This window comes from Zeugodacus cucurbitae, chromosome 4, assembly GCF_028554725.1.
Source record: "Zeugodacus cucurbitae isolate PBARC_wt_2022May chromosome 4, idZeuCucr1.2, whole genome shotgun sequence".
Lineage (NCBI taxonomy): Eukaryota > Metazoa > Arthropoda > Insecta > Diptera > Tephritidae > Zeugodacus > Zeugodacus cucurbitae.
The window spans coordinates 26,272,447-26,296,854 of NC_071669.1; the positions used below are offsets into that span (position 1 = coordinate 26,272,447).

General features: G+C 37.5%; 1 protein-coding gene across 3 annotated transcripts in view; it reads right to left on the reverse strand.

Moving 5' to 3' along the window:
• Positions 1 to 24,408, reverse strand: part of LOC105217029 (transcription factor SOX-5) — a 66,744-nt gene that overhangs the window by 15,996 nt on the left and 26,340 nt on the right. For all 3 annotated transcript variants that reach the window (XM_029043356.2, XM_029043355.2, XM_011191832.3), the window contains exons 3-4: positions 23,115 to 24,139; positions 21,689 to 21,852 (exon numbers count right to left, since the gene is read on the reverse strand). In XM_029043356.2, the coding sequence (XP_028899189.1) occupies positions 21,689 to 21,852; positions 23,115 to 23,992 (1,042 nt within the window). In that variant the 5' untranslated portion in view covers positions 23,993 to 24,139. The remainder of the gene's footprint in view (positions 1 to 21,688; positions 21,853 to 23,114; positions 24,140 to 24,408) is intronic.

Genomic DNA, 24,408 nt, shown 5'->3' on the forward strand with positions numbered 1-24,408 from the left:
GCGTCTAAACCTCTTCTTCTAGCGTCTTATTCCTCTTCTCTCGTGGTAAAGGCATAAAGCGTATACTAAAGAAGCCCTGGAACTAAAATTCAGCCTTATCTGTCCACGACAGGCTTTAGCATGCATTTTAAGGCAAATCGCTTTTTTGGTTTCGGAAATAAAACTTTTTTATTTTCGGTAGTGGTCAACTTTATGCACAACGTATGTATTTATGTTTCTATTTTTAAATGTCCTTAGCAGTGTAGCATCATTGGCTGTTCATGCAATATGCTGATTCGATGATGCTGCAATATTAAGAGGACTAATTGTGGGATTTTGTATGACAATTCCTACCAATCTTCTGCATTCTCTTTGAGTTATCACAGGTTTCCGCCCAATTATCTTTAAATTGCCCTTGCAATACTTCGTTTCCTTCTTTTTAATAACATTATAAACAGTATTCCATCAAATTCTATAAATTTTAACTAACTTCGAAGCCTAAACCCGAGCCTTAAACTTAGTAACAGTCTCCAATCTAGTTATAATATATAATTCCTTTGTTTTCGATATTTTATTTACCAATTTTTATATTTTAAGGCTGAGTTAGGTTGTTAAGAATGCAATAGAATCAAATTACTACTTTTGCTCAAACCAAATCCAAGGATAAAGGCTAAATCGCCGTGTGTAAATACTTTTGACGCAAAAATAATGTGTGTAAATACTTTTGACTACTGCGAGTCTTCAGTTCATTTGCTTATATCTCTGCCATATTTCTAGCTATTCTAGCCAAACTGACTTCATTCGCTCGGGAATAGATCAAGGTTTACAACAACATAGCAATTTGTTACCCTGCGACAACAACAACAACAAGCGAAAGCTTTTTCTGTGAGACATGTAAAAAAACGTCCGATGTGTAAATAATTTTGACTACCTCTGTACATTCAACAGTTATGAAGGAGGGGAGAAGCTAATGGAGAAGAGACACAGTGAGGTTTTTCACGAATGGATCGAAACTTAGAGGGGAAATTGAAGCATTATTCAGACAGAGGTGGGTGCCATTATGGTAGCAGTAGGCACACTACTCCGAAGAGAAGCAGAGCTACAGATACTGGCCTTGGATTCAATGACAGTACGCTCTAAGCTAGTTAGTGAGTGTCTAACATCTTTATCAGTAGCTTCGAACTACTTTGTAATCCGACTTGTGAGGTTACTCGGTCACCGCGGAATCACTGTAAACTGCAAAGCGGGCTAACTTGCAAGATATATTGTATCGATAGCAATATTGACGTCGGAGTGGAAGCGGATGGATAGTGCTTGGTCAATTTGCGCTAGAGCACTGGACACACTGACTTCGAGTGAGCTCGCCAAACGCTGGACAACAACGAGCAACTGTGCAGGAGCAAGATCTCTCTGGTCCAAGGTGGACCGAAAATGGTCCTTCCAGTCGCAATCATTGGTGTGTTTACTGGTCACTGTTCAATAGGCACAAATGCGCTGAGATTAGGGATCAAGTCAATCGCTAGTTATCAAAGCTGCTTGGAGGACGGCGAATCATGTCGAGCATTAGCCAGACACAGCGAAATGTCTGGAATCGACATTAATCATTTTATAACAGATGTGTCTCGGCGACACAGAAGATCCCATACCAATAATTATTCTAGAGGATAGTGCGTACCTAACAGAAAAAAAATATTATTTCTTGATGGGTAATTAGTGAATAATTGACGATCTAGTTCATTGATGAGAGTATATTCTAGATACATAGTGATATTGATATCTAATATTGAAAGTATCCAAATTAAGGACTATGGTACCCTAGAGAACAAGTCCTTAGCGTCAAAATAGTGTACTTCACGTGATTGATTAGAAAGAAGTTATGAAATGATTACATGAAGAGAAGCGAAAACATCTAATTAGTAAATTCGCTTTAATTACTAAATCTCGTAAACTTATTTAGTGCTACTTAGCTCCCCAATATAAATAAGAACATACTTGTTTACTGTACTTTAGAGTCACTTCAAATACTAGCTGCCTACTTATGTTCTTACGTCACACACACCATTCATCTTCATCTATTGTGTTGCAAGCAACGGAGTTATGAGTGTTCCATCGATACAGCTTAACCAAACGATAAAGCACACAAAACTAACCAAAGATGGAGCCACCAATGAAAGCAAAAATGTAATAAGTAGCCATTTGAGTTGTCTCCTACTCTAGCTGGTCATTTAAAGAAACTCTCGGAGCGTTCAATAAAATTTTGAACTCTGTATTGACATGTTTTGTGGGTTTGTATGAAAAGTTGACGTGTAACTGTGAATGCTCCAGTCACAATGTTGATATTGACATTGTGGTTAGAGTAAATGAATGCCACAGCCACTGTACAAATATGACTGTAATAGAGGTGTACAATGCAGCATTCCTTGCCACTTGGCTGCACTAATGGTATAAATCGGTAGATATGTTACTTTGCCAACTATGCCTAAATTGTAACTGATGTGTGAACTGTATTCGCAGCAGTTCATCCACTTGGACGTTGCAGTTGGTTGCCATGCTTGACATATCAGTATTATTTGGTTTCTAAGCTGTGCTCAAACAGACTTTTTTCATTTTTGTAAATATATGGGTGTGTGTGCCTTTGCTGTACTAACTGTGTTTGAGTTTACAGTTCTAGCAGGCTATAATAGTTTTCAAATATTGAGGCCGGTTTTGCACCGGCGTTCACGTGTTCACTGTCCGATACATCGACCTCGTTTGGTATGGAGCGCCGCCATTTGTTCAAACATTATGTGTGGCAAGTGCTTTGTATGAAAATGGGTGCCTTGAGCTTCGTATACTGTTCAATGTCGTCTATTTGTTTTTCACATCAATTATAAAGCCAGTTATGAGTTTGAGTGCCGTTCAAGAAGTAGTCGTACACTACTGTAATCCCCATTCAATCACATACATACATACAGACGAGTATGTACAGTAAGTGCTTTGTAAAAGCTTTTGTTGTGCGCTTGTTTTTGGCAGTGTTATTAACGTCTTGTTCTGATGACAGGTCTTCATATACGAATTATTATTGTTCTATTGTTGATACGAGTATTGTTATATATGTGTATGTATAATCATCTTCAAATACAGATGTATGTATTCCTCTCTCTGTGCGCAAATATTGTAGCTATTTTCTCGGAATATGAAGGTGTCAGAACAGGAATTGCTCATTTTGCGATTTTGTCATGCTTTCATTCGGTGCGTTTTGGTCGCCTTAAAGGGTCACTGCTGTACATATTAATTTATAGTTGGGTGGAGGAAATTGTATTTGTCTTCAAATAAAATATCTTTTGTTGTTCCTTTCTAGCCAAGCAGCTCTAAATATGTATTTACATTCACATGTGTGCGTGTGCGTTAGTATAAATACATCTCAACATTCTCATACAATCAGTTATAACTGTTACAATTGTAAGAGTGATTTGCCTGTCCACGTCAGATATATGTATACCTACATATAGACATAATTGGCGGTAGCCATTATTGCATGTGACAGCTAGACAATTGTCATGTCATATAATAGAATAAAGAGAATGCATATAGCCACATTAGTACATATTTCTGTGAATATTCAGGTAATGATCGCCTAATTGATTGCATTGTGATTTAATAAGAATGCTTTTATGACGGAGTTGTTATGAGCTAATTTTCATTTAAATTTCATATATTTCAGTTTTTTTTAAGAAAAATATATATATTATTTTTTTCAAATTCAAGTGAAGTGATTTATTTGTATAAATAAAAGTATGCAGATGGGGTAGCAGTTCGTAGCCTACATCGACCAATTGCGTCATAGCGGTGTTGAAGGTGTGAGTCGGTGCTTTGGTGTTAAAACAACACAATAATTCGTCAAAGTGAAGCTATGTTTTGACATTCTCTAGGTAATCGATGTAGATTTCAACTTCTGATCCACAGGTTTCGCCTTCTTCAGCAGATTTACTGAGTGAATTCCATTCCGTGACAGCTATTTTCGAAGTTTGGTTCCTAAAAATCCAATGTGACACATTGGTGATCGATAAACCAATTTTTGGTAGCCATCATCGAAGGAGAAAATTAGGCGTGTTTTATTTAACCCTTATGGTGGTGATGCAAATAGCTAAACCATGGACAAATAAAACGCATTTAGCTTATTTCATATCTTCGCTTAAAAATTAATTGTGGCAATGCGGGCCCGACTTTATAAATCAAATTTTCTTTTGTTTACCGCTTTTCTATAATATTCTGATCTTTTAAAGAATCTACAATCATTATTAGTTTTTATTTGCCATTTTGCACATCGATAGAATTTAAAATTTTGGTTTGTTTAAATTTTTATCTGTCAAAATTGGGTTCCCGCTATTTCCAACTACTTTTTTTTTGGAAAAAACCTAACTATTGTGAATGAAAAAACGCGATGAACTGGCAATGCCTCTAGTTCAATATGCAAGCTATGATAGCTTATGACAAACCCACATAATTATGTTGATTAAGTCTTCCATACAAAATAAGCTAACAGCTTAATTTGCAGGTCAAATAAAACACGCCAATTAATAAAGCATCCTTTCTGTGAATTCAACTTTTGTTTTGAAATTTGAAATTTGTGCTGAGTAATTATGTACACATCCACACAAAAAAATAATTTTGTCATGACCCGGGGTTCTAACTATGTTTTCCTAAAGTTTTTGGGGTCGCTGAATTCGAAGCCGAGGTCCATTTAACTCCACAAGATAATGAATTTGTCATAACCCTAGAAATTTTCAGCGATTTTTTAAATTTTTCGGAAACTCGTTCGGAGTCGGATGCAATATAGGGAAGTTTTAAAATTCGTCAATAGCGACCCCGAGGACCACTGAGTATGAATTGGAGAGCGATCCCGATGTATTTTTTAAAAAATCGTCCGCCATACTCGTCCAATTCGGATTCAGATTCAGCGACCCCAAAAACATATGTATAGTACAAATAGTAAGACCCCCAGGTCTTGTGTGGCTGTGTTATTGTCGTCGGAATTCAGGCAGTAAGGTTAAACATCTTACGGAATGCTAGCTGTAGAAGCTGCTTAAAGGAGGACGAGTTGGTACCATCTCATCACTATTTTCTGGAATGTCCCGAGATAGCGAGATAAAGGAAAATAGTTCTCGGATCTCAACAACCGCGCGAAACACCGGATATAGAAGTGAAAAAGCTCTGCAAAATTTGTAGTAGGTTCAAGGCGTTTTGTCGAATCCTAATATCTAATCAAGGAGGGTTATCATGGCTTCATAAAGGACTGTGCCCCTCTGGGTAACAGCCATACAACCTAACTTAATCTATTATCCTGAATGCAGGATCTTGTCCAATAATTTCTATGTTAACTTTAACTTTAATAGTAAGGCACCTTAATCTTGTTATTGCGAATCGTAAACAAATAAAAAAATAGAAAACAACACTGCAGTGTTGAATAATGGGCAACCGCATACTCTGCTCATTTAAATTCAAACAAAACATTCTCATTTTACTAAACTTTTGTTTCAATTTGAATGGAATTAAATAAAAAATGAAAATTTCCAGACAGTAATTAATGACAGTTGCCATTGCTTTACAATAAATGAGCAATGTGTCATGGCTTGGGGCGTGAGAGGGGGCCAAACTGGTGGATAATGAAAAGTGAAGGGCTCCGAAGCACACTTCATATTTTTTTGTACACTTTATTTGTTCTATGGTCTTCGTCTCGGGGGACAAACGCGTGGCATCCGGAGCAAAAAGGGAAATTCGCGCCGCCATTTTTTGTTGAGTATGCGTCGGCCTTTGTCAGCCTCTCTTCGTTTTTCGTTTCCGTAATTGTTGTTATTGTAACTGCTTTTGTAGCTGCTTTTTAAAATTTCATAATGAGCTGACGGCTGCCACTGCTACTTTCGTACTTATGAAAACGAGAATCAACAAATGAAAATAAAATAAAATAAATGCAAAAAAGCCAACAAACAAAATGTGGAAGCAAATTGCAAATATGGCAACTGCAGCAAACAACAACGGCATTACAACAAAAACTAAAAAAGCCGATTCAGCAAACTTTTCAAGTGCAAAAGTTTGACATTTCACTTTTGTAATAAATTTTTGTATTTTGTTTCGTTGTAGGTTTTATTATGAAATGTGGCAACATTCGATTGTTTTGGTACTTTGGTTTTGAAAAATGTCTGTTTTGAATGCCGTTTGTAAGCCACCACTTCCACTTTTATGCGCGTCTCGCACGTTACTGTTGCAGTGCTGCTTTTGGCTTTGTGTGTTCGTTTTTGTTGTCACATAATGCTTGAGTGTTATGTCATTTACATTTTTTGGTGCTGTTGTTGCGTTTAATAAGCTACCATTCAAGGCAGTTGGCGAACAGATTTTACAAAAACTGATAGTGTCAATCAGACGAACGAGGCGGCGCACATAGTGTATAATGGAAAGGAAACTGGCTGCCACGTTGACAATAAGGCAAATCACGTTGGCAACACTGCTCAACGTACGACATATTTATGCAACTACATACGTTCATATATCAATATGTTGCTATAACTAGTAATATCTTCGATTTCTTCTAAGCGTGCTGGGAAATAATACTAGTTACAGTACTTGTTCTACAATTATTGTAAAATAGGTAAGGAAAAGCCAAGTTCGGATGTAGCCTAACATTTTACACTCTCGCAATTTGAGAGGCTCAAACGAGAGAAAAATATTCAAGTCTTGGTAGGACTTTATATTAACTTTAAAATAGGCTATAGCTTCACTTAGTTTCATTAACTAACTTCTCGCAACGTTTTTTTTAAGATATTTAGGGGCTGAGGCAATTTATGAACCGATGTTACTCAATTTCGGCTCTAATTTTTAGTATGTCTAATATAATATCTTCACTTAATTTGGCTGTTAATTAAGACAATCAGAAATTCAAAAATCCTTGTATGAGACACGTTCAGTGATTAACTACCGACAAGAGTGTAGGGATGCAAACATCGTGAAATGAAACATCGATGGTTCGATGTATCGATGTTTCTTCAAAACCCTTCGAAATCAAAAACATCGGCCATTAAAACATCGATACATCGAAACATCGATGTATTTTTGAACTTTTTTAACTTATTTTAAACTTAGTGTAAAAAGCTTTGGGATACAGAAGCAGAAGCATAAATAAATGAAATGTAGTACGTCTTAAGTTGATACATTTTATTTCACTTAGCATTATATGTCTGTTAAAGTTTTTTCTCAATAAATAACAGAATTTCAAAACAACGACATGGAAAATTTTTTCACTGTCATTTCTTTTCGATTTTACTTCTGCGTGATAGTTGTCCAGGGCGTTTAGAAAAACGTCGTTTACTCGGCACTGAAGTGGTTTTAATGTGTAAATATTAATACCTAGTTGCCTATTTATACAACTCCGGAAACACAGTATTCATGTCAACCCAAACTCTATTGGCTTCTGATTGGTAGGGGTAACAGCCGAGATACATTTTTTCTTCAACCTTCCATCCCTGTAATTGTAGATAAATTTGACAGGTTACATTTCACCTTTTGGTGGACCAAATGTTTATTCTGGTTCCAAATATCAAACGAGTATTCTGTTTCACACTCATCCGAAGATTCCGTTGTATCAGCGCGATTCTTTGAATTTTATATGAAACAAAATAAAAAGCATTTCTTTTAGCCATAGCATCTTTAAAATGCAGTACTTTGAATCTCTGATCTAACGCAGTAGCCTACGCCAGAATTAAATTGTATAAATAAATCATAAAAGTAGCCGCAGTATTGTCCAAGCGCAAATTCCCTTAACGAATTCTCCGTATTTTACAAAAATCAAATTCCAATGTAATAAAGCGTATCCGAATAGAGGGTTTTAGAAAACATTGATGTTTCAAAAACATCGTTTGCATCCCTACAAGAGTGTGTCTTGGGCACTGAGATTTTCATATTCGTTTTATGAGAAGTGCCATACCTTGAAGGTACTATTTTTGCAAAGTTTTATTCCGATATCTTCATTGGTGCCTGATTTATATATTGTAAAGTTTGATGGAACTTCAAAATAGCGTTGTTGTCCGATTTCTTTCAAACCGTAACATAATGATGTCATGATATGCACCAAATTCGGTCCAGTAGTTACTGAAATATGACATTTCATACTTGTATGTACAATAAACACATTAGAGACGGGACCCACAATTCCAACATTCACTGATTACTGATTACGCGTGAGCTGCCGCAGTAAGAAACAAGCACTACAAATCGCCATGTAAGTTGAAATAAGAGTGGATATATGGAATATGTCGGAAAAGTTGATACAATCCATTTTATCTATAAATCATATACATAATTGTTTGTTCAGGGACATTTATCTATTTTATAAAATTTCGTACATTCCTTCCATATTTAAGTTGAGCTGTTTGCAGAACTACCTTCCTATGTTACGATAAATCTGCAATGGTTTCCAGTACACAGCAATTAATCGGCAAATATGTAATAATGTTGGCTGAGTCTCAGTAGAAACAATACTTGACTTGCTCAACAAGGAGACAAACGTGGATTGATTGAAATATGGGCCGCACTTTCCGATTGTTTCAATTTAATAGGAATAATTTAAGAACTCTGATAGGAGTTCTAACGGGACACTGTTTGATTGGTGGATATGCCAGCAGATGGCGGATATCATACAATGATTATAACTGAAACTATTGAGAATTAGAAGAAGAAGAGTCCGTAAAACATTTTCTATGGGATGCAAAACTTGCACAGACTTCGTACAGGAACAGAATGGTAATCCCTGAACGATGTTTCGGAAGTTACACAGATAAACCTTTTGAATTTATTAATTTCATCAAGAGAACATGGGAGTGTGAGGGGATGCCAGTCTCGGTGGTTTCATAATTGGGTCTTCTAAGTCTAGGTGCGTCGTCCGACACTCACTATACCTACCGATCTATACATATTTATTATGAAAATGTCACACCTTTTCATCGTTTCTCAACTACAAGATTTTATTACAGAAATTAACAAATTGGAAGACTTTATTTAAAACCCTAATCCCACAAAGATCTCGTCCGCTGCAAAACTTTTGCGAAGATAACATCAACTCTGGATGAAATCGCTATTATTATTATAATATTTCTTCAAAGTAAAAGCACATGAGAAATATGCCAGTCATTCCCCATTTAAACTAATGGACGAGGTCAAGGTTTAAGCACATATCATGCCAATTTCTGGAAATGGGGGAGGGTAAATTACTAACCGATTGATAAAGAAGGCAATACAACATTTGAAGTTCCTTATTTTTTAACCAATCTCGTTGAACTCGAATAAGAGCGGTATTCCCTCTCTATTATAAGAGAAGCAAGGTATATAGTAAACAAGTTTTGGATTAAAGAAAGTGAGCTTTCACTGACTTTCAAGATAAGCAAATATCAATTTTAGATAAGCAAATATTTTATTTCAATCAGTGCTTAATTAAAACAGCAACAAGCTCATTAAGTCCAAAGCGAGCTTAGCTAGCTTATACTATTACATAATGTAATAGTTGTTATCGTTAGTACTGGCATTTCAGCATTATCAGAAAAGAATAAAATTGGGTAATATTGTATATTATTTAGTGAGAAGAATTACAACTGTTGCAGCACAATGGGATCGACTTAATCAATGAGATGTAGCGCCGCAAATGAGCCGCGTCAGTTGAAAAGGATTTACAAAAACGAAAGTGTGTGTCTGTGGTTGTGCGCATGTAGGCAAAATAAAATGCACAAAACAATTCGAAAGCTTGGCTCATTATATCCAACTTGGTTCTGTTCGACTCACCAGAGAGTTCCGAAGCAAAAGTACGGGGCAACTTATCGAACAATTGATATGTTTGCAATTGGAATTGTGTTTTCATCAAATACACATTGAAATTGTTTGTGGCTCCTTTATTCAATATATGTATATATGCAAGTTTAGAGTTGTATATCATCCCCCACTTTAAGACTCACTGTTTATATTAACTCTTCAATTGTGCTGTTCTCAGAAGTAGTTTGAGTGGGATTTGGCCTGTACATGCAACGAGGTGTTTTCTGGGGTTTCAATGGGCGGGCTTACTTCGCCGTGTCGCGCCTGTCAGTCGCCTGCTGTGCAATTGACAGGTGTTTTTTTCTTTTACTTGTCTGCTTTCTTTATATCAAATTCTTTTCATTTACGTCAGTTCACGTTGCGTTGTTTACGTTGACGGTTGAATGGATCGTTAGCTATTGTTCTATATTCTAAACGCTTTTCACGTACATACGTGCATGCTTTAGCCCCGTTATTGCGAGTGATTCTGTCCGTCCAAAACACGTACTTTTGTATTTAGAATGGAGTATTGGAAGGAACTACTAAATCTGATTTTCTAATGAAAGTCAGTAATTTCGCTAAACTTTTTATTCGTTTCAATAAGAATCGATTTTTATATCCAATACTTTTTCAAGCGATTTTAGTATACGAGTATGCAGTTATCCCAACTCCAACTCATTTCTACTGCTATCATTCGTAACCCTTGACCTGTGTTACTTACAATTCAAAAAGCGTTGAATGACAGCTTTGACATTTCCATTGCTGCTTTTGCAATTTAATCTGACAACGCCAGTCGCACTCGACCCCAACTTTCTAGCAGCTTTTATGTGTGCATTATTCACTTTTTAATTCACTAAAAGTTTTTTTTAGCTCAAAAAGCTTCAGTATTGATTATTGATTGAGGATACATTAAGGATGGCCAAATCGTGTAAATATACTCTAACAAAGGGTGATGAATTCCGAGGTTCCTTTATTTCTTAAAGAAAAGACTCAGAAAATTCAAAAATTATATTGTTATTCGAAAGAATATTCTAGTGCATTTATTTATTAAAGATTATCTCAGATGGTCCATCCGTTGAGTCCAATTTTCGACGACTTGTTCGAGTATTTCGACTGTTAACTGGCGTGATCTAGTTATTGATGACCAGAGTATACTGAATTTGTGGAGGGAACACTTCTCCAGCAGCTCCTGAATGGCAGTGAAAGTACAACAACAGGAGATGGCGAACCCGATTCCCCAATCGACGACGATGGAGCAGGTGTTCCATTGCCCGACCGTGAAGAAATTCGAATAGCAATTACCCGCTTGAAGAACAATAAGGCGGCGGGGGCCGATGGATTACCGGCCGAGCTATTCAAATACGGCGGCGAAGAGCTGATAAGGTGCTTACATCAGCTTCTTTGCAGAATATGGTCGGAAGAAAGCATGCCTGACGATTGGAATCTTAGTGTACTCTGCCCAATACACAAAAAAGGGAGACCCCACAATTTGCGCCAATTACCGTGGGATAAGCCTCCTCAACATCGCGTATAAGGTTCTGTCGAGCGTATTGTGTGAAAGACTAAAGCCCACCGTCAACAAACTGATTGGACCTTATCAGTGTGGCTTTAAACCTGGAAAATCAACAACAGACAAGATATTGACCATGCGCCAAATTTTTGAGAAGACACGTGAATATAGGATCGACACACACCATCTCTTTGTCGACTTTAAAGTTGCTTTCGACAGCACGAAAAGGAGCTGCCTTTATGCCGCGATGTCTGAATTTGGTATCCCCGCAAAACTAATACGGCTGTGTAAGTTGACGTAGAACAACACCAAAAGCTCCGTCAGGATCGGGAAGGACCTCTCCGAGCCGTTCGATACCAGACGAGGTTTCAAACAAGGTGACTCACTCTCGTGTGATTTCTTTAACCTGATGCTGGAGAAAATAATACGAGCTGCAGAGCTAAATTGAGAAGGTACAATCTTCTATAAGAGGGTACAGCTACTGGCGTACGCCGATGATATCGATATCACGCCGCCCGCCCACCCTCGCCGTTAGTTCTGCTTTTTCCAGACTGGATAAAGAAGCGAAGCGTATGGGTCTGGTAGTGAACGAGGACAAGACGAAATATCTCCTGTCGTCAAACAAACAGTCAGCGCATTCGCGTCTTGGCTCCCACGTCACTGTTGACAGTCATAACTTTGAAGTTGTAGATAATTTCGTATACCTGGGAACCAGCCTGGAAATCCAACGCAGAATCACTCTTGCCAACAGGTGCTACTATGGACTAAGTAGACAATTGAGAAGTAAAGTCCTCTCTCGACGAACAAAAACCAAACTCTACAAGTCTCTCATAACGGTGTGATATCACCCAATCTTGGCGGCCAATCGACCGGCCCAAAACGTGAAAATATCTGTTCTCCGAAGTTTTCTCTCAATAAATCCATTGATTGATGCGATGTAATGAAATGCCAAACAAACTGAACAAAAATAACATGACACGACTCACGCGGTATATGTCTTAAAAACTCTTTTGAAAAAAGTACTTCTACTTGGACCACCCGATATTTGTAGGTATATCTTTAAAAAATCAAAAAATTTCCTTGTTTAATTAAAACAATTTTTTTTAATATTGTAATCTTGAGAAACCTAATGAACACCAACACATATTCGAAATGCACAAAGCGTTTCAGCGAAAAAATTACTTTTACAGTGATTACCAATATTTTTTCTCAAAATGAAAAAAAAATTAATATGTACCTAAATACACAAATACATATTTGTTTGTTGTTCGCTCTGTCTCCTTCTTTGGCACACACTTTCTAGCTTCATCCTCTTTCGCTATTGCATAACACACATACAAACTAGCTTTGCTTATTTTACAATTTTGACAATGGTCTACAACAACAAGTGCAAACAACAAATGTACACAATGGCTGCAACTGACAGAAAATATTATGCCACTGTCAATTGACATAATGGTTTTACTCAAAATTAAGGAGAAAACTGGTGTGTATATACAGTATGAGTGTGTAGGTGGGCGTGTGTAAACGAATTATTGAAAAAAGGATAGTCACAAAAAAATTGGCTACTTAAAGTCAACTTGTGAAAATTGGAAGTCTAAAGTATTTTTTTTCGTTACTTATATAATGGAATACTAGAGCGATGTGTAAAAATACACATATTTATATGAGAAACTGAGCACCTCGGGCATATACGCCTAAAAGTATGTCACAACAATTTTCAACAGCAAAAATATTAAGTGCATTGAAATATTTTTCATCCCCCCTCTTCGCTGTCGTCCTCTACATACGCTTCAATGTGTTGCCTTTGTTATGTTTTCATTTCTTTTCAATTTTGTAAATATCAATTCTCTCACTTATCTGCTATTTTAGCTGCATGTGAGCGCTGCGCCACATGTTTCGGCGTCGTCAAGCGCTCACGTGCTCTAGTTGTCTCTTTCTATTGTCAACTCACAAACTCACACAGGGTGCCAACATAATGGAGCAGCGACTGTTTCGACTGCGTCGCCGAACAATGGGCGCGATTCCCATTCTTTCGATTGTACTTCGTCGCCGTTGTTTGTCCTTTCCCTGTTTTCACTTTACGGAAATGAAATAACGAACTCGAAATTGAATTGTGCAACTAGAGTGAAGTGGGCGTAGTGAAAGGCAGCGCACCCGACCGACAAGTAGACTATGGGTTTGTGTGTTGTTCGCAGGCGTGTTAAAAATGCATATAAATAGTACTCCAGCTGGTTTTATATTTTAAATTGGAGTTGTTACTTGCCGAACGGATGTTTGTTAGGCATTTTTGGGAAATCAGGTTCGTCGCTCTGTCAATTCTTTCAAAATATCATTATTGTGTCGCACTGATTAGGAAATTAAATATGTGGCTTTTAAAAGAGGAAATATCGTTTGGTATGAAATGAATATCCGGACAGACATGAATGCAAAAATCCCTATATATGAGCAATCGACAGTTTGTTTTTTGTACGAACTGTATGTGTTTTCGACTTGCAATTATACATATATTTTACTTTTAAATTATTAATGTTTGCTTTATTGTTCTAAAATCCCTATGGTACTCCTGGCTCACTCCAATGCAATGAGTTAATGAGCGAGTGTTCTTCAAAAGCAACTACAAAATCAAAAGCACGTTTCCTTTTGCTTAACTTCGCAACAATTCATTCGTAATTAATTTGCATTGTTTTTTCTGTTTTCTATTGCTCACGATTTCAGACAAGTCGCTAATGGAGCCGCGTTAATTTCAAACCATCCATCATGGATGGAGAGCATGGCTTTTTAATGCTCAAATGAGTGGAAAGTACTTTGGAGCAATTGGTGTATTTCAAGGACTTCAGGTTAACGGTTAAAGCGTTGAGTGCTAACAAGGCATTACAGATTACCAGCGTAGTGTATAAGATGGAAAAAATGTATGTATTTTTCATTTCATTCTTGTTTACTAAAATATCAAAATCTTTATTCAGAATTTTAGTTGGATGTTTTCAGCTTATTTAAGCAACTAAATGACTTAATAAATGTGCCTGGAGGTGGATTGCGGCATCAGACTCAGATACATTGGGCACAAATAAGCACTGCAACGCGGAAACGTCCCCCAGTGGTTTCTTCTCTACGCACCCGGGAGAACTCGATGGAGAAGAGCCGCACTACACTTTTTCACGGATGGATCGCTGCTCAATTTCTTATCAATAGCTTGCTACTTTGGTATTCGACTTGTGTGAGTACTCGGTCACTGCGAAATTGTTGGAAATTGTAAAGCGGACAAGCTTGCAAGAGAGGATACCGTAGAAACATTAATACCGGAATTGGAGCGAGTTGGCAATGCATTGTCCACTTGTGCACGAGCGCTGGACTTACAAACATCACATAATTTCACCAAGCGCTGGAAAACAACTAGCGTTGGAAACGAACTGCTTTCTCTTAGCAAGATCCATATTGGTGCTATGATAGATGTACTCACTGGACACTCTCCGATCTAAGGATTCTGGCAGATGCAAGCTGCCAAAGCTGTTTGGATGAAGGCGAGGTGGAATCATCTAAGCATTTCCTCTGCCATAGCCATCATTTGCCAGACTGAGGTTGAAACATCTTGGTAGGCACACTTTCGGCGAACCTAGCGAGTTGGCTAGATTTGACAGTAGCCGACTCAAGAAATTTGTAATACATTCCAAGTGCTTTGTCGAATCGTGAGAGTTTTATGATTCATTAGTAGTGTTTTTGGTACCACAAAGGACGTTGTTCATAATTGCCTTTTAACCTAACCTAACCTAATATAATATTATATTATTTTGCGCTCTACTATTGTACACAATTGTACAACATACACCGTTATTCTTTCTTTCTTCCTTACATTGAATCGTTTTTTTAATTATGAGATTTTCTCAACGATACTCTCTGCAAGTATTTGAGTATTTCTGGGATAACCGTTTCCCACAGCTCACGCGATTACATCCCATTCAATAACAAACATAATCTACTCAAATGTCTACCAAAATTCTACACTGATTGCAACAACAACTCGTTACGAAATCCAACAATTACCTAAACCACCAGAGACGAGTGTCATCACAGCCACACCACACCACATCATTCGCCGCCGGCGAGTTGTCAAAACTGACATTAACGCGCTGTCAAACAATGACACAACGAATACACAAACTATTTGAAAACACTCGTCTCTCCGCTGCTTGAGGGGCGGACTGCTGGTGGTTTGTTTATTTGAAAGGGGTGGTTGCATTAGTTAATGGTATAGTGGCAACAAACAACAAATGCTGCCAACTCATCATGTGTACTCCCTCATCCACTTAACTAGTTGCATAGTTAAATGATTACGCAAAGCTAATCTCCAGCATCGAAATCGAAATTGGGCTCAAGTTGCAGGTCTCGTCGAGAATCGAAAATAAACGGCGCGTGTCAACGCCAAACCAATGCACAATTTCGCACAGCTTCAGCGAACGCACACACACACACGCCTCTCAACTTGCTTGGCAAAAATAATTCAATTTCAATCACACACATCAACGATATTGTGTAAACGGCACGTGTCCTCCAATGTCTATGCATCCTCATCCCCGCAAAGGCCGCAACACCCAAATCACAGCTAAACTTTGCCAGTAACAATCTGCTACATCTTAGCATAACAATAGGCGCAAATCCTTAAGCAGCTCAGTGTTGAGCTTTCGCTCAGTGTCTTTGGCGTCGAGTCATCGCCGTTGACTGTTTCATTTGCACTTTATTAAATATGCAAACGAGTGTACGCGCTTATGCGTTCGCCTTCGCCTGCGTCTTCGCTTTGTCATTGTGTGAATTTTGCTCGTCTGCCGTAGGACTATTGCCACAAGCGGAGCGTTGCCAAAATACAGATAGAATAAGTTGCTGAATTTTGACAATGATACTTGAGCTTAATTTAAATGGGTTTTTGTGGTTTTAAGTGCATACAAGCTTTGACAGGTGTATAAATTTGAATCATGTTTACCTTACGCGGCAGACACCATGCAATACAAGAATAAAGTAGTGAAAAGCAGATTAACATAGTTATTGGCAGCTTACCAGGGGTCTGTTCCAATAGAGATAAGCAAGGAATATCAGAAGGGAAGAGCTTTCCAAGAGCTTATGGATTGCTTAATAATAACTAATATTAATAAGAATATGTACCCCTCCCTTAGCTCTAAAATAGCTTATTCAAACAAGCTAAATTTTTAGTTGTATAGGTATGTTAGAATTTCAGTCCATTATATCTGAACAATTTATTGTAAGGTGCAATATATGCAATATATGTAGTAGTCCGATTTATATTAGTTTTGATCTCCGTAAAAATGATCGTTGGCCAAGGTAAGATTTTGAATATATTTATCTCAGCTGTTGTATAATAACGAATGAGCAAATATAATATAGAACATAGTAATAATAAATAAATAATAGGAAATAGACGGTATTGAAACCCTATTTTGCCTTATATGACAGTATTTTCAATGGACACCAGAATATACATAGCCCTTCCAATATTTTGAAATTTAGCCCTTTTTAGTCAAGAGAAACTTGTACCTATACCTTAAATTTAGGAAGCTTAGGACCGGTCTTTATATATCACATTCAGAGTAAGATCTTCTAATTATTCCTATTTTGCTACATTTTTATACTCTCGCAACAAAGTTGCTAGCAACAAAGTTGCTAAAGAGAGTATTATAGTTTTGTTCACATAACGGTTGTTTGTATAGGGTTTATATACCAAAGTGATAATGATGAAGAGTGGAGTTCAAATCCGAATGTCTGTCTGTCCGTCCGTCCGTCCGTCTGTGCAAGCTGTAACTTGAGTAAAAATTAAGATATCTTAATGAATCTTGGCACGCTTATTTCTTGGCACCATAGGAAGGTTGCTTTCGAAATGAGCAAAATCGGACCACTGACACGCCCACAAAATGGCGAAAACCGAAAACACATAAAGTGCCATAACTAAGCCATAAATAAAGCTATGGAAATAAAATTTGGTATGAAGGATCGCACTATGAAGGGGCATATTTGGATGCAATTTTTTGGGGAAGTGGGCGTGGCCCCCAAATAGGTTTTTTGTACATATCTCGCAAACCAATTAAGCTATATAAACCAAACTTTCTGCAGTCGTTTTTTTTAGCCACTTCCTAATACAGTCCAAAAATTAAAGAAATCGGATAATAACCACGCCTACCTCCTATACAAAGGTTAGGTTGAAAATTACTAAAAGTGGGTTAACTCACTAACGAAAAACGTCAGAAACACTGAATTTCACATAAGAAATGGCAGATGGAAGCTGCACTCAGATTTTTTTACAAAATGGAAAATGGGCGTGGCGTCGCCCACTTATGGGTCAAAAACCATATCCCAGGAACTACTCGACCGATTTCAATGCAACTTGGTTTGTAATAGTTTCCATCCCAATGATATGTTGTGAAAATAGGCCAAATCGGTTCACAACCTCGCCTACATCCTATATACCAGAACTTTGAAGACGATCTGAATCGATTACTTTACAATATAAAAAGTAAGCACTAGTGAAGATATCGGTGCAGAACTTTGCACAAATACTATGCTTATAGTGTGGCCTCCCCATTCTAAAAATCGCCGAAATCGGACCATAGGTTTTTAAGGCCCCATATATCGATGACGAGGACCTCGGTGCTTCTAACCTAATATTATGGTTTCCAACTTTCAATGGACTTTATACAATATATATGACAAATATGTTGGTCAAATAAATCATAATATTAATAAAATTAAATAAATAAATTGCGAGAGTATAAAATACTTTTAATACTTAGCCCTTCCTTACTTGTTTAATTTGTCGATATTCGAAACATTTATCCTTATTAAGAGCGAAAGCCAAACCAGTTTTATTGAGATATCTCTAATGCAGTTAAAGAATATATGAAGAAAATCGGATTTTTGGTTGTGGCAAAGGTTGAATTACTTAGATGTACATTAGAAGAGAGGTACAGATAAAAATCCCGTAATAAACCCAAAATCTTAAGATATGAACCATCATCAGGGAATAAGTTTTAAATTTTTGAATCTTAATGAGAAATTTTAATATCTTGACACAATTGACGTTTTAGACGTTTGACAACTTAAAGGGTTACAACAGTTTCATGATTTCAAAAATCGAAACCTTTTATTGTGCTACTAAATTATACAACTTCTATAAAATATTGTCCTAATCTAAATTCTAGAACTTCTATCGACCCGAGTAATAGTCTTGAAGATGTAGTCTAAAAATCTTTTAATTAACACGTATTTTTCACTTCATATGAACCTGCTAAAAGTTATGAAGGGGTAGGACCTTTTTCCAGATTGTTCGCCCGAAATGATGTCATAATGGCGTAGTTTTTCATATTTATACTATCGCAACAAAGTTGCTAAGAGAGTGTAATAGTTTTGTTGACATAACGGTTGTGTGTAACACCCCAAACTAAACGAGTTAGATATGGAGTTATATTTACCAAAGTTATTAGGGTGACAAGTGGAGTTTAAATCCGGATAACTTGAGTAAAAATTGAGATATCTTGATGAAACATGGTACATGTGTTTCTTGGCACTATAGGAAGGTTGCTTTCGGACACTGCTACGCCCACAAAATGACGAAAACGCATAAACTAAGCCATAATTAATACTATGAAAGTCAAATTCGGTACAAAGGATCGCACTATGAACGCCCGCTACCAAGTTTTTTGTACATATCTCGTTAACTATTTAAGTTAGAGCAACGAAACTTTCTAGAGTCGTTTTTTTAGGTACTACCTTATACAATAAAAAAAAATGGAGTAAATCCAATTATAAAAATGCCTTCCTCCCATACAACGGTTATGTTGAAAACTACTAAAAATGCTTTAATTCAGTAATCGCCTTTCTAAAAATCGCCGAAATCGGACAATAAGTTTTCAAGGCCGCATATATGGAACATGAGGACCTCAGTGCTTTTAATAAATTTTCTACCGAAAATATAGGTAAGTGTCTTATATATTTTGAAGAAATCCAAAGGGAATATTTTTCTTCCAATAATATGTCTCCGTCCTAAAAATTAGTGAAATCGGGTCATAACTTCTTCTAGCTCCCATATACCTAATATTAGGGTTTCAAACTTTCAATGCAGTTTATACCATACATATGCCGAATATGTGGTTCAAATTGTTGGTTATATTAATAAAATTAAATAAATAAATTGCGAGAGTATGAAATGTTCGGTTACGCCCGATTTTAGCTCTTCCTTACTTGTTTTCTTTCAAATTTTCAGTAAATCCTTATTAATGTGTAACTTTAAGAGAAGATAAAGTTTTACCTAAATATTTCATGTAATGTTGCTATACCAGTGTAATCCATGAAAAATTAAGCGATTTTCGTGATTTTTTTTAATAAAGTACTCGATCGAGTTTTTTGGACATAACGTATATTTTCAGCTATATAAAGATTTTTTATTTCCAAAAATATTGAAAAATAACGGAGTTATGGGCTGTCCTGGGAGGTGCGATCGAACGGTCTATTTCTCGTTGAGTTATGATGTAGCAAGGTATAAACTATCGAATAAGCAAAAAATAAAACAAAATCGCTTTTTGAAAATGTCAAACTGATATAGCGTCTTAATGTAGCGATCAGCTTTAATTATTACTCACAAATATGGATTTTACAATCAAGAATACATTTGACTTGCCTAAAAGTCAGTTTGACAGCATATGATAACGGTGTGAACTTGTATATATGTAAGTATGTATATTAGGGTGGCCCTTAGTTGTATGGAGGAGAAAAAAAGTTTCTAGATTCTCGATCGCACCCCCTAGAAATATGCGAATAGCCCAAAAACTAGTATATACAAAGTTTTGGGTCAATCAAAAAAGGTTTAGAGGTTGCGCAAGGAGCTTGAAATCCTGAAAAAAATAAGAATTTATGCCATTTTTATGTCTCAGACTTCCATATTTCAAAGTCACACTCTCCCTTACTGGTTTTCCATACCGTAATAAGATAAAAAGAATAACATTAGAACCGTTATAACGGTATATCACGAGCATGCGACGTTTGAGAATGCACCACATTAAATTTACTTTCATATTTGTATTTCTGTAACTCTATCATCAATCGACCGATTTGTGGTAATTTTGGAAAGGTAATAAAATGCAGATCTTATTACGGTATGGAAACCAGATAGTGTGGCTTTGAAATATGGAGACATAAAAATGGCAAAAATTCTTAATTTTTCAGGATTTCAAGCTCCTTGCGCAACCTCTAAACCTTTTTTGATTGACCCAAAACTTTGTATATACTAGTTTTTGGGCTATTCGCATATTTCTAGGGGGTGCGATCGAGAATCGGAATACTTTGGAAAATAAGGGCCACCCTAATGTATATATAATATTTGATTTACTAAATACATTTCATTGGGTTATCATCCGTTTGTACCATGAAAAATTGAAGCTCTTCAAAAACTAAACAATCGATTGAGCTGTGATTTTCTCGCATTGAATGACCTTTATTGTTGTGAACATACGAGTATCATTATTTCAATTTTCCTACACCAACGCACAACCTTTAGAGGTCAAAAATCAACAATATAATACAAATTAAAAACGAAAATAACAATAAGCTGAAGTACTGAAGCAAAAAAATGCACATACATGCACATTTCATTTTTTTTTTGCGCCCAATATGTACAATGTCTGAAGAGCCTTCCGAAATATTTGCTTCACACATGAACATAAAGGCGCACAGCTCGTGCTAACGGCGCAACATGCTTGTAATCACGGCAATCTATGGACCGCCTCAGCTAAGGGTACTCAGAAAGGTCAATAGCGATTGTGTGCACCACGCCATGCGGTCAGTTTTAGAAGCTGGAGTTGAAGTAACTCCATTTGTAGAGAATTTCGCTGCAGCGCTGTTTTCCGCATACCATTGTAGTCGCGTTGGGCTGGTATGAGATTAATATTCAAACACTTGTTCAATTTTATAAGCAGACCTGTGTGTGTGTGGGAACTTCATTTGTTTCGTCGAATTCATTGTTGTGAATACTTCATTCTGAGTGCACTGGGCCAGTGAATGTTTTTGCGCCTTATTCATTGTTTTTAAGCGCAATTGGACTTGTGCCCACGTTGCCATTACCATGGGAACCCCTTTTAGCACGGCATTTCTAAAGCTTCAATTCGACATTATTTCCATTGAGAGTTGAAATGAATCCAACTTTTGTTTTGTGTAAAGCCGTTCCATACGCTCTGTGCATTCTTTTGCAATAATGATTTCGAAATGTTTTTACCCCGTACACAGCGTTTCATGGCGGAGTATTCTAATACATGCATGCTTCCGTGATGATTTATAATTCTTTGTTTGCATATTTTTCTATAAATATTGTTTGTTAATTATCATAATTGTACTTACCTAAACGCTTCGATATTTCCGAGTTATGCATCTTCGGATTATCCTGTGCAATTTTTCGTCGCTGCAGTCGAGACCAAACCATGAATGCGTTCATGGGTCTTTTGATGTGTTCCTCGTTTTGGCGCTTCGTTGTATTTTGTATCATTAGACTAAAGAAGACATCGCTGCAAAAGCAAGAGTTGACGGAATTATGAGGAAAGTTCATAAAATATTGTAGAAAGATTCATATAAGGCGTAAGGAGAGGGAGAGCTGGAATTAATTTATTTGTGTGGTTATTTTATGGTTAGTGGTCGTCGTTCATTGGTAATAAATGGCTTCACGGAAGAGTTTTATTCCAGTTGGTTCCTATTGTTTGGAAACTTAGCATCAATTGCCGAATAGCATCAAGTCATATAAATTCTTAAGAACCTAAATTGACATAATTATCATACCTCGGAAAGCAAGAAAATCAATTTGAAAAAATATAATTTTCTTCAAATTCTCAAGAGAGGTCAATTGACCTCTGTTTGCTCTATATTTTCACTCTATCTATCTGAGCTCATTTAGCTTCTCGCCTGGAAGTGTGAAATTCTTTGACTTGAATATACAACGTCTATGTACATAGTTTGCGTCATGCCTTACTCAGAAATGAAAGGGGTCTACTATGCATAATTGCATATCGCATATTGCATTGAATCGATAATACCAAAATGCAGAAAACCCGCATATTTGGTGAATTTAAATTTTATACCGGCAAACAAGTATGCCGTCATCATGGTCAGATTGAACGAATTGTAGCCTTTTCGCACAGGAGTTAATTGATCAATTAACCGGGTTTTGCTTAATTAGACCTCTGAGTGAGATCAATTTATCACACAAAAAAGGCTATTAGGCTTCTAACTGCTGCCCATCTACCGCATTTTTTTGTTTTGATCTTGTATCACTTCTTCTTGTTTCCTATCTTGAAGTGTCGATAGGCTGAAATTATCGTACTTTGTGAAGATAATCGCCGCCAACGAGGTCTTCTTACAAACTGTTCGGCTTAAAAAGTTAGAACATCGCTGTTGATGTGTATAGAGCTAAAAGGATACTATGTTGAGAATAAAATCGCAATTTTTCCAATGTCTTCTTTTTACTTTTGCCGACCGCAACTTCCTTCAATCTAATGAACACGTAAATCGATTATTCCATCAATTCAGTTTTTCACCATAACCCTTACCGAATATAGCTAACTCCACTTTCTTCTCATGAAATGACAATGGGCGCTCTATCTCTAATTTGAGAGTGGTGCCCAAAACACTCGCTTTAAGCAGCGGAAATTCCAATTAATGCGCCACATCAGACATCAATAGAATTCGGAATATGTGTACAAACGTGTGATGAAAGTGTTGGGGGTAGATGGGAATTTTTGGGTTTCATATTTACATATTTGGTTGGCGTAATTACCTGGCGCTGCTGCCACTATTCATGAGGCCGCCCATGTTTTGGTGTAGATTTGTCATCGGTGAGGTGGCCTGCGCATTGTGGTGCAGATGTGCAGCGGCGGCGGCGGCCATCACGGATGCGGTACTAGCCGAATTCGTTGCGTTAGCGGGCGAAGAAACGGCGGCTACGTGCGCGTTCAGGTGACTGTGCGCGTGATGGTGGGTGGTGTGGTGCAGTGAATGCTGATGCTGACTATGCAACGCTGCCGAGCTGTGGTGCTGCAGCTGATGTGTCGATGAACTTGAAACCCCTAAAGAACCGGCCCCACCTGAGCCCACCGAGCTCCCCGATCCGGCTGAACCTGCCGACGAAGAAGCAGAAGCTGACTGATGCAGTGAAAGCGATGTGGCTGACGACGCGGAGTGATTGTTACTGCTGCTGTGTGGATGATGTGACAACGCAGTGGGGGATGCGTGAATGCCCGAATGTGTCGCCAGCAGCGAGGTGTGGTGATGGTGCAGCGACGCTGATGCTGAGTTGCTAGATGTTGGTGAGTGGCTAGTCGAGGATGCCGAATTCAATGACAACTGATGATGGCTTAGATGGTGATTGTTGTGATGTGCCTGCAGATGTGCTTGTTGTTGTTGATGATGATGTTGTTGTTGCTGCTGTTGCTGTTGCAACTGTTGTTGTTGTTGTTGATGTACAACAGCGGCTAATTGACCCAAATGGTGATGATGATGATGATGCTGGTGATGGTGTCCACCTGTGCTAGTTGACGATGTGACCGCCGATGCGGAATTAAGATGGTTTTGAAGTTGCTGTCCTGTTGTGGATAACGAGAGTGGATGCGCGAGCGATATGCCTGATAGCGATAATGATGGGATGCGATCCATCATTTTGTGGAGAAACGCTGTGAAGTTTTGCTTGCTGGCGTGGTGGTTATGGTTGTGGGAGTGGTGGTGATGTGGGAAAATAGTGGTCCTGGTTGGAGTGTCGGAGTGATGTTGTTGAGTTTGGTGGCTAGAGCTGTTGGCAAATGGTGGCTGTAAAGAGATAATTTATTTAAAATTCAATGAGCATACTTTTTTCCCAATTTCTATTAAAATACTTGAAGTGTATTCTTTCCCAAAATCTCATTTTCGGATTAAAACTCTGAAGTGTGCTCAAATGAGCATAGAAGGTCGAAGCGAATACACCGGCAGATAAATAATTCCATCTGTTATCCCATAAGAGGCAATAGTCTATGTATGACATATTTTCAACCAGAAAATCTAACCTACATATCTACATATTTGTTTGTTGTGTTATTGCG